Source organism: Cephus cinctus, unplaced genomic scaffold, assembly GCF_000341935.2.
Source record: "Cephus cinctus unplaced genomic scaffold, Ccin1 Ccin1_scaffold1043, whole genome shotgun sequence".
NCBI classification, from domain to species: Eukaryota; Metazoa; Arthropoda; class Insecta; order Hymenoptera; family Cephidae; genus Cephus; species Cephus cinctus.
Genome location: NW_014333574.1, coordinates 448,254 through 459,779, shown reverse-complemented (window position 1 = coordinate 459,779; position 11,526 = coordinate 448,254). Strand labels below are relative to the sequence as shown.

At 38.6% G+C, this 11,526-nt stretch overlaps 1 protein-coding gene across 18 annotated transcripts in view; it reads right to left on the bottom strand.

Moving 5' to 3' along the window:
• The window catches only part of LOC107271854 (suppressor of lurcher protein 1), a 207,028-nt gene that overhangs the window by 12,920 nt on the left and 182,582 nt on the right, over positions 1-11,526 (bottom strand). For all 18 annotated transcript variants that reach the window (XM_015748347.2, XM_025089067.1, XM_025089078.1 and 15 more), the window contains 2 exons: positions 1,911-2,097; positions 7-197 (listed from right to left, as the gene is read on the bottom strand). In XM_015748347.2, the coding sequence (XP_015603833.1) occupies positions 7-197; positions 1,911-2,097 (378 nt within the window). The remainder of the gene's footprint in view (positions 1-6; positions 198-1,910; positions 2,098-11,526) is intronic.

The following is an 11,526-nucleotide window of genomic DNA, read 5'->3' as shown; positions in this document are numbered from 1 at the left end:
ACTCACTTTCTGTGAAGGAATACGTGGCTTTGAATCCCTTGGAGTATCGGGACGACGTAACTCCGCGAAATTCAAGAAGAAGTCTGGGTCCATTGCTCATGAGGGGAGTGGGAAGTGTCGTCCCACAGAAGGAATCGATTTTCTCCATTTTCCCATCTATGTGAACAAACGCGACCAGAGAATCGACACCGTCGCATCTGTAATTAAAAGGACGAAAAATTCTTAACAGACAGGTTCAAGTATTTCCTTTTCTTCTGTTATGAACTCTTTCTTTGTATATACTCGTATCTCTTGTATATGTCACTTGTCCATTTTGTACGTTGTTGATAATTTTCTTATGCTTTTCCAGAGGAACGAGGATAAGTACTTGCACGAAGTTTCTTCGTCCCTGCTGCTCTAACTGGAGTTTAAGTATCTCAGGAATTCCTTGAGTTTGCAAGTGGAATGTTCGGGCCGAAGGAAAGTGTTTTTAGGAGGCAGGAGGCCTTGAGAGAAAATCGAAAAAGTGGTAATATTTTACAGAGTAATTTGTCCAAGTTCGAGGGCGAATTATCTCCTGTCGGAAATCGTTACCGTTAACGAGCGCAAACTGATGGGTACAACCAAGGAGTGGATAACGTTGGCGTTTCGGATAAGATTTCTTACCCGTAATGAGGATCTAATGAAATCGTTAACGACTATCCGAGAGGAAAGAAAAAAGCTGGCAAAGTTAATATTAAACTTCCACGAGTTTAATAAAGCAAATGAAGAAGAAAAGCAAGTGGCATCTAACGCCTTTTATTAAGGTATCCAAAGAAAATTTCTTATCGCAATGAAATATCAACGATCGATCAAGGTTCCTCGCATACTCTGATAAACTGCCAGGGTTGATAAAAATATTTTCTAAAAATCCATGAATATCGTAAAAGTCATATTAATATTCCTCTATGCGTGAAAGTCAACTACCGGCTTATCTGATTCTTGACGATAATACTAAATCACAACGATTGCCAAGCTGCTTGCATAACCATAATATGGAAATATATTCAAACTGAAGATTCCCAGTTTTCGACAAATGTATCTCTGAAACGTGTCCCGTATATCCTGGCTCTCTGCTACAAATAGTATCAACGTCTTGGAAAAAGTACAAGACTGCATTTCCTGGAGGATGACGTTGCTGCGAGACAACAATTTTGAAATATTCTATCCAGCATGCGTCTCAAGATATAATTTGAAAATTAGTATGGAAATAGTTGTAATTGTATAGTTGAATGATTGTAATGAGAAAATGATAAAGGAAGCAGCATTTAAATTTGTCTCAGCAAATATAAACTTGTCCAATACCTTTGGTATTATTTATTTTTGAAGTATGTCTTATCAATGAGGAGATATCCAAGCAGATTTCATTGTGCAATAAGGAATTGAAAATCCCCTAGGAAAACACTTAGCATCGCAGAGTCTAGAGGTTTTATCGAACAAGGAAAATCATTGAGTTTACAAAACGAATAAAACGCAGTCTTTGGCTTCCGTCTCGAGGAAAAACACGTCGACGCCATTTCCGAGTTTGAATTGTTGGCTTCGTTTCAATCTCCTTCGAAAGGAACCGCTCTTATTCGATCTCCGCCTTGTGCCTTCAAGAGATTTCGATAGAAATAGGCTATAAGGGTTCTACAGGAGGGATATTCTTATTGTCAGTAGGATTTAAATAGAAAGTCCCTCGAAGGTATGGGAAAGCCATTCTTCGACCATTATTGATACATGGCCATTGATAAAGTCCGATATCGGCTCTCAATATTCTATAAAAATATTTATTAGCTGAGATGACATCCTAGGGAATTTATTTCTTTAAGGGGCCAACAACGTTTTAGGTGCTCGAGACAGGAATAACTTGAATTAAAATTATTTATTAAAACATTTACCATCGTACTTACTCTTTGGGATCATCCGTTTGATGATAGAGATTGAAATCTTGAAAAACCACTTGAACCCGTTCTTTGCCCCGACCTTGAAAATCATATCTGCAATGAGCCCGAGCCTGATAAGGATTCGGATAACCTGGCGACGTAACAATTCCAGTCTTGGTCGTATCACTGTTATAGATCATATCGCACGAGGAGGCTGAAACAAAAATAAAAAGTATATATTAATGACAAATTTGAAAATCATCAAAAATCGACTTCCAGCTGCTAGATGCAAGAGGTGTCTTCATTGAATATCATAAAGGGGTTTTGATTGGTAGCAAATTATTTTTCTATTATATTTAAAATAAATGCGAATCAAATTCAACGAACGTATTCATAAAGGTTCAAGTATTTCTACGTGATACGATGCCCCAGTTTGATTTTTTAAACAAAATTTTGATTTACCATATACACACCCCCTTTGTAACAGGGTCTATTACTCCGTATGAAATTGCCCGTATAGAAATTTATTCATTACTCGGATGCTTTCAATCCCCAGCTTATTTATACAAGAGCGCCGCGGCGTCTGTGTCGATATGCCCGTAATTCGAGAGAGCCGAGAGAGTCGAGAGTATAGGTTGGTGGTTATATGACAAGGATTTAATACGCGAATCCACGAAAAGGTGCTGTATTACAGCGAGGTCGGAGCTCATGAATAAAGTATGAGTATTTGCATGGTGCTCTTGGCCAGCAGCCGCTTCTTATTTCGAACTTCTTGCGTCTGCTAGCTTATTAACAATTTTCCTCCCCTCAATATTTCTTTATATATTTTTTTTAATTAACCAAAATATTCCCACGTACGTAGTATCAACGTGTACACACAGACACACATATGGTGTTTGATCAATGATACATACTATAAAAAAAAATCCAAAATTTTCATTATTTCTTACAGTAATGGCATTCGATTGCATTGTTAGCATTGTTATCATTGCAATCTCACTAAGGGTGCCCATTATTATTATTATTGGAAATGTAGAACGTATCACGTCATTCATATCAGGTCACGGTCAACGTGTAAACTAAAAACTCTTATTGTTCTTCGCTTCGTTAAACGTGAACAATGGTTGCTATGAAATTCACAATCCTCACTACGTTTCCTTCTAAATTATCAACAGAGCCTTGGTAACTCAATACGAGCCCATAGGAGTGCATCTGTTTTAATCAGACTCCAATTTTAATCCACATCGATCAAAAGACTAAACGTCATAAATGGTTAATCAGAGTATAATAATGATAACGGATTCGATGCTGTCTTATCATTACTTTCACCTGTAAATCCTTCCATTATTAAAGCCTTAAATTTAAAGGCCGTGTCGTAGCTTGTTATTTCGTTCTGCTTATTTCACAAGTAGTCACTCGACCCTTTATGCCTGCGATAATTAATTCAGGACTACCGTCGAGTAGTGGATTTTCCGTAAAAGATAAAAATTTTGTAAGCACGAAAGCAATAAAAAAAAATTTAAACAAAATGAGCAAACCTATAAAAAGCGTAGATATTTTTAAGTTAAATAATTATATTACCTCTCGTGGCGCGTAACCAGTGTAATCATAAGTTTTCACACAAGACCAATAATGGAGGCACAAAGTATTGGCCGAGCATTATTTTGTTCCTTGTGGGAAATTGGCCTTTTCATGTTTTACTTATTTCTCGGTATTATTTTTGTTCGGTAGGTTGCGTCCCGAATGAGCAATGCTGCAGAGTTCTTAAATGCTGTTTGAGGGAGCAGTAACGTGAGAGTAAGGGAGGAAAAAAAACGGGTTCGAGTAAAATGGGGTAAACGTTTTAATTTACATTCATGAGGCAGCCAGTCCAAAATTCTTAGCTTTACCAAGCATTCGCGTTTCGCGCTGTATATTTTTGAAAAGCAGGTAATACTGGAGTTTACTAAGAATTAACACGTGGTCAAGATATATATTAATGTTATTGATATATTTGATTGCTGTGTAATATTATATTTTATTTTGAAATAATTTCTTGCAATGTAATATAATATTGAACGTGCAGTTTGCAGTGGGCAAACGGTATCAATGACTGACGTTTAAACGTTCTCTCAAAGCTATTGCATTCCAAGTTGCCGCAAATGCGGATTTACTAATTAAACGGCGCATTTACCCGAGAACAGTCGAGTCAGCATACCCAAGCGTTGCGGCATTAATAATTTAGGGGCAAAGTTCATTGAAATTAATTTGAACGCCATTCGCGGGTTGCATCTTGCCAGTGTGTATAACTAAGGTCCCGTTTTCACGACAACGTCAGAGATTTAGCAGCCCCCTATCCGCGGCGGTGTCTCAGGTCTCAGCGAAATTATACAACCCCTTCTGTATCACGAGCAGTGACTACCAGATTTTCTGACATGCGATATCTCGTGTTTTTGCTTTGTTTCTGCTTTCCCTTTTTTATTTGCGAAAATAAAACGAGACAGCGAAAAAATATATATATATATTGTCCTCTGGTAAAAATGGGCTAGCACGTTCTACCGGTCTGGCGCTGCGATATAGGGAATTTAATGCGAAAACTGTCGTGTGCGAATTATCTGTTGGGGCTTGTTAACTGGGTTTAAAAAAGGGCGAATTCAAAAACAGGGGAAAAAATTTCATATGGGTTTCAAGCATTATGTATGTTATGTAATTTGTAATTAATTTCATCCCGCTGGACCGTCAGGAGCATCGTTATCCTCTTGGATCAATTTCGTGTCAAGTAGCTGTGTTGGGTACGCGTGTTACGTCACAAACATATACACTGCACCGGGTGAAAGGTTAATTCATGTCCCAACTGCGTTCCTCGCATTTTGCATTCCATGACTATCTATATGCGTACGTATAGACGTAGGACTAGGGTTGGGCATTTTGGGTGTTCGCTACCAGCGGGGACGTATCTCATGAAATTTATGATCCCTTCGCAGAGATTTCTTATTTACGTAAATTTCGAGTTTCGCGACTGCTAAGAAGTTCGGCTGTCGGATAAAAAGAATCCCGATAGCAAGGTAAAGGTATTGGACGCGAAGGAAAAAGTAGTCGACCGGGTAATATATTTTTGGCAATTTTTCGAGTTTTATGAAAAATGAAATATTTGGTTTTTTTAAACACGAATTGAGGTGTATCGCTTAGTAAAAGGATCAAGTTCATGACGTCATTAAATCTTACTTTACCCATAAGGATAAAAAACATTTTTATATTTATCGAGGCAACATTATGCTTTGAATATTTAATTATAAGGTTCAACATAAGTATTTCTATGCGCTCGTACGAGTCCCCTGTTGAAATACGTCTTTTACGCAATTTACTCGCTCAACTTTTAGGCTCGAGCTTGCACTTCGTTCTTTTTTTTCTATTTATCCCTGCGAGGCAGCTGAAAAACATCTCTCCTCGCAGGGCTAAAAAATTCGAATTAAAGGAGAGACTCTCGGATATTGCTCGGTGGTGGATTTCTGTTTTAACATGTATGACGTCAGGGGTATAATCCGAATGCAATGAAGAAGAGAGGAAACGAGAAGGGTCCATTCGGGATTTTTGGTCCAGGAATAAAATTCTGTGGGCGAAGATGAAGAAGGAAATCGAGTCACTTAACGTAGGTGGAAAATAGGCCTGTCGTTAATTATGACTGTGATATATTATAATAAGTACATGCTGAGTTATCAATTTTCTTTTTACTGAAATTCGTATAGTACATATTAAAAATATAATATTAATATATAAATTCTTCCAGCTTACGCGATGACTGAAAATTCTCTGCTACATTCTGGTGCGTACTATATTGTAATTCAAGTTAATTTGCTAAATTAATTGTTCATGGTATTAAAATTAATTCCAGGACGCCAGTGGGATGCTGCAATATGAAAACCAGCTTGCAGTAATTACTGAGAGTTTTGCTTATTCTCAAACAGCGAATGAGAATAAATGTCAACAATGCTATTTGGCTAACAATGTGTCCGCGTTCCACGTGTGTTTTGCGATGCAGGTAATACTGATCGATACAGAGCGTACCGCAAATACGTCTTTCTATACAGGGAATACATTGTTTAATGACAATTTCATTGTCGTACAGATACACGTGCAAAGGGGGTGCCGCCTGCGTATCGTGATTTATTGATTGAATAAAGATCACACATGATGTATTATGGTTATATCAAACGTAGTGTATTTTTCATAATTGTGCGAATATTGTTAGAGTATGTAAATATTATATTACTAATATAGATAAAATAGCATAGCGTATATCAAGTTTTATGCGAAATGCTTAGATCTTAATATAAACTTAAATCTTGTTAATTTTAAGATCTGACGTATAGGTTAATGTAAAACTAAATCGAAAGTCGGTTGAGGAAACATTGGTTAAAAATAATTATTCGCTTCTCCATAAATAATCCAAGAACGTGAGCTGCTTTCAGATTGTCCAGTTATCCGAAAATCACAATAAACAGGCTTGCAGTCGATAAGAAAGTGATGTGGAAATTGAAAAGTCAGAAGGAAGAATCAAAGTGGAGAAAACTAAATTGAATGTGCAATGTACGTTCGTAAAGCTTGTAATGTACATGCCGAATGCACACTCCGGAAATGCGTGAGTTTGGTTTCAGTAAGCTCGCGGTGCTTTTCATCTTGACTGAAGTAGGTGCTTCGTGCTTGGGTACTTCTCTTCGTGAAGTATTGCAGCTTTAAAGTACCATAGATCCCGTGTACAGTTTGCAGTTATGACGACGCAGTGTACTTGCTATTATTTGCCGAACGAAACGCCAGGAATTAATGTCTTTTAGATAAAATAATATATTATCAAATACGTTTGCCTAGCCCATTGACATAACTGATATAGCAAACCTTGAATTTTCGAAAACTTGATTTTCACTGAATATCAACAACGTCCTTCTAGCCTGATTCAACCTGAGATACGATAGTAGTTCGTATTCAAGGTACATACACTGTATGCCATAGTATAAACTTTAGTATGATACTTGGTGACAATCAGTATGTTACGTGACAAAGCATCGTCATACGTTGTATTTTGTAGTAAGATGTTTAAAAAATAAAGTTTCGCTATTTCACATATTTACAAGTAAAAAGAAAAGGTTCAGGTAACACAAAAAGAATATCTTGTCCTTGCTTTAACTGAATATTTTACTAATTGGGCTTCGTTAGTCTCGTTCTACTTTTCCCAAGTGGGTAGTCTCCATGGTACCAGATGATAGGTACCATAACGAAGTAAGATTATCGTGGCGGAATTTTCAAGTGGATTTGGCAATTCCTTACACATGGAGCTACCGTTTAATAGAAAAGAAGATGAAAAGGAAACGAGGGAAACGTCCAGCAGGATACGGCCATCTTTTATTCCTGATCGCAAGGCCATTAATAAAGACGCGGTGCTTCGCTCGGCTGCGGCACTTTCGATTGGATCATAAATACAAGAAGGTAATGTCTGTCTATCGACGCAGCTATCGATAAAAATGTAAATACGCTTTCCTCTTTTACAGAAAGGATGGCGTCGTACGGAGCTAGAGGGAATTCGAGCAACGGACGCTTGTCTTCCGGAAAGGAGTGTGGATCTACGATGGATAGACTCTAATAGATATAAGTAAACTAAACTAGGTTTATTATATGCTCCCTTATCGGGAGGCGCTGCTCCCGTGGCAATAGTCAAATGTGAAAATCCGCCTTCGCGAAATACCGCATTGAGCTACTTCGTCCGTGCCTTTGCATCGTGGAATGCTTTCCATCGACCATAAAACGCAACGGTTTTGCTTCGCTAAAATAATTCAACCGCGTCGATATTTCTCCCGTCACGCAAGCAAACTGGATGATCGAGTTGAATAAGCCATGCAACGTTGCACCGTGCAATTTTCATATGCGATTTACATACATGTACATAGAAATGCTCATGGAGGAATATATTTCGACTTCGTAGGTTCTGGTATTTCCGTATGACGACTAGGCTTAAAAAAATGTTAAATAATTGTAACAAGCTGATTTTCACTCTCCTGTACGTTTTAAGATCGTTTTCACGTTCACGATAGTCCCGTTTACGTACAGAGACTTGGTGCATTATGGTATGAAAAGGAAAAGCTCGTGATAATGTCCTAATGAGTCGTTTGCACTGAACTTAGCGCAGTAGGTACTCTCTTATTTGTTTTCTTCAATTATTCTCTCGTTTTCGTCGACCCGAACAAGCGCAAAAGTTCAAACTTTCCCAGAGCTTTGTTCTCTGGTTGGTAAAGAAGCCAGAGAATAATGTCCCGAATAATTCGACATTGAAAGCTTTCTAGTTTTTTTTCCCCACTCGATTTTAAGCTATAGACCAATACCCGTACCAACTAAAGGGCTACCTTTTATATTCATTGAAAACTACCCTTGACGTATCCAAGAGCTGAATCTGCATTCAAAAGCTTTCAATCCTTCATAGCCGTTCGATCGGCATCACGTCGCACGACCAGTTTACTAGTGTTTCCTGTGTGCATTTGTGTTCGCACGTTTCTATAGACGTGCAAAAATCAAGTTTGCTAAATTTCAATTTAACTCTACTACCGAACCGGTTTGAGATGTTGCGAGAATTTATGTATCTCTTTTTTTCCGTTGGACACGCGCTAGTCCCGTTTTCCAGAACATTGAGGAATTTAATGCAAATCTGGTAGCTGGCCAAACGCATTGGGCATGTCGCCGGGAGAAACTTCTGTTCGTACAAATAGGTTAACGTAGACAGGATGGAGCAGATGCACCACGAGTAGCGCGAGGAGACGAAGGAACAGGAAGTACCATTGTGTCTTATTCAGAAGAAGGAAGTTATCTCACAGAAAAGGCTTCCTGACGTGTTATAGGAAACTTAGTAGACCTTATGTTGGTACCAGGCGACCACGTGACATCCTACATTGAAATTTTATTATAGGATGTACGTCTTCGTTGATTATTAGAAATTCTTGTGTAACAGGTAAACTACGTCAAGTTCTTACAAATTTCTTCTTGCATCGACTAAACTTGCCACACAGAAAATTAGCGTTGATCTACCTGAGGTTCTAAACCGTCAATTACGTAATATCTTCTCCAGTTCATCTTAGAAACGTTGGTACCTATATCACACGTGACTATATCGGACTGATGAAGTTCTTCAAGGAGATGTAATCGAGAACGTATAGATTCGGAAATTCGAGGTTGCTCAAGTTAAAATCCCTTTCCTTATAAACGTTGTCTGAGCTGCTAAAGCGAATCATAGGCGAATAGGGAAACTTGGAATCTCGCGGCTTATCCCCGGCGTTCCCGAAGAAATATATACGGCGTTCCCGTTCTCTTGAAAAGTCCCCTATTTTCTATAAACCTAGTTTCAATGCTTGTAATTCACTGTCAATTCGAACGTTCTTGCAACGATATTGATATCGAGTGAGACATTAAAAATACGTAGAATAGGGAAAGTTATATATTTGTATTTTATATCAAAATTTTGTTAGTCATCCTTTCTGTTGGCTTCCACAGACTGAAAATATTACGTGTAACTTTGATACTTTAATTATTTATAATTAATTATTTATAGTATTTCCTTTCGAATCTTTTTCAGTGATAAATTGAATCGTGCGAATGTCCAGCAAAATTCAATATATATTTAACAATTTGGGCAATAGGATAGTAATTGTCAATTTATTGGATAAAATTCGACGAGTCAACAGTCACCGCCAATTAGTCCAAATGAATGGCAGTGTAATTAGAGTATGATGTTAACGGCAATCAGCAATGGGTAAAAGACAGGGAAAAATTGAATTGCGCGTAATATCGATTAAACAAAAAAAAAACCAACGTTCTTTCGTACCAATGAAAAATATTACTTCTTTTACAGAAAACTACGATTTCATAATTTTTATTTATCTTATTGGAAGATCTCGAAGCGTTGTGGGAAGGGGGTAGGCGGTTTTTGCGATGAAGCATCTAGGGGTGGAATTGCCTTGTACTGTTAAGACGAAGGGGAGGCAGGGTGTTGGCCCGTAAGGTAGGTTTTAGACATTAGGGGTTGAATTGAAGGGACGGTGAATGGATCGTATATAGGGGGAGGCGGTCGTTTTTTTTTTTTTTTTTTTTTTTTTGAAAAGCACCACGGACCCGCACGTGGCAAACGAACATACAATTATCCTAATCTACGAAAGCTAATGAAACGAATGCTCTGGCATTTATCGTTAGGACTGATGAGGTAAGGGGTGGCGGCGAATAAGGGAGGACCAAGTAAAGGAGGTAAAGGAGGGTTGAAAAATGGGAGAGAAGACTGGCCACCGCATTGCACCACTGTTTGCCAGCTACATCGATCAACAAATCACCGAATAAAAGAAAAAAGCTCCCCTTCTCGGTAACCCCTTCTCCTTACATCCACCTTTCTTTATTCCACTACTTCCGCCCTTATTCCTCTCTCTCCCATCACTTTTTCTACCCTTCCGCGTACCAATTCGTCCACGAACTCGAAATACGGGCAGAGCACGTGGATCTCAAGTAGCAAACGACGTAGATTTCTGGGTGCCTAGATAAATTGCAATAGGCACCTCGCTGATCGACTGTAATCAACTAGGAGAAATTTAAATTTATATCGCACCGAGTATATAGGTACTATTCGAACTCAGTCTTCCTCATAAAAAAAAAATATGAAACCCATTGCACCAAATTCTTCGCGGTGTTTACACAAATAAAAATAATGGTAAAATCGTCTCTTGTTATCTATAAGAAAATTTGGTGTGGCTGCTGCGACTGCCAAATAGAAATGCCATTGCCCTTATACATATCTACATATGCAGGCCGTACGTGGACAACATTGAGTAAAGCAAGTAGGAAAAATTGAGCCAAACACAGGAGAGCTTCAGCTTTCAGGTTCAGCTGGCCGATCGCCAAAGCACCTTCAGCTATTCATTCTTCCACGTGTGCTGTACATGCAACACTCACTTGCCCCCGAAAGACTCTAGACCCAAGTGGGGCCGATTCTCTTTCACCTCGACACCTCACGTGTGCTCCGTGTTCCGTCACATTCAGCTGACACAGTTTTTCATATCGTAACTGGATGCTGCCGGATTTCACATTGATACCATAAGCGACAGTGGCGACACTGGCGGCGAGAATCTCGAGATATCGCTGGGGTCAGCATCTGACGGAGGTCAGCGTTACCGAGGTCATCGATTTACCCGACTCACCTGATTCCTTAGAAGATAATACAAAAATGAGCTTTTCAAGAAAACAATTGCCCGAGCTTTAATTAATAACCGAGCAGTTTTCAAGCTTTCTCATATCCACTGATACGGATGATCATCTTTATTTTGATAATTTGTTCCTTTTTCTTTTTTTTTTTAGTTCATTTCTAGGTTAAACAAGCGTGACCAGGTTAATGCTTGGGGATCTGTCAAGATCGATGGCTCCCTTGTTATTTGTGCTATAGATAGTTTTATTAAGTTTGTTAATTAATATAGATATAGTGTAGTGTTCGTGTGCCACCAGTCATAATAACACGTGAAAGTTTAAGCTACGTTACGTCATCGTCATTAGTACGAGCTTCTGTGTCTCTTTTGAGGCTGTTTCGCGCATAATGCGACTCGATATTCCGTGTGAAAGAGATGAATAGGGAGATGCTGGATGCTTTAGG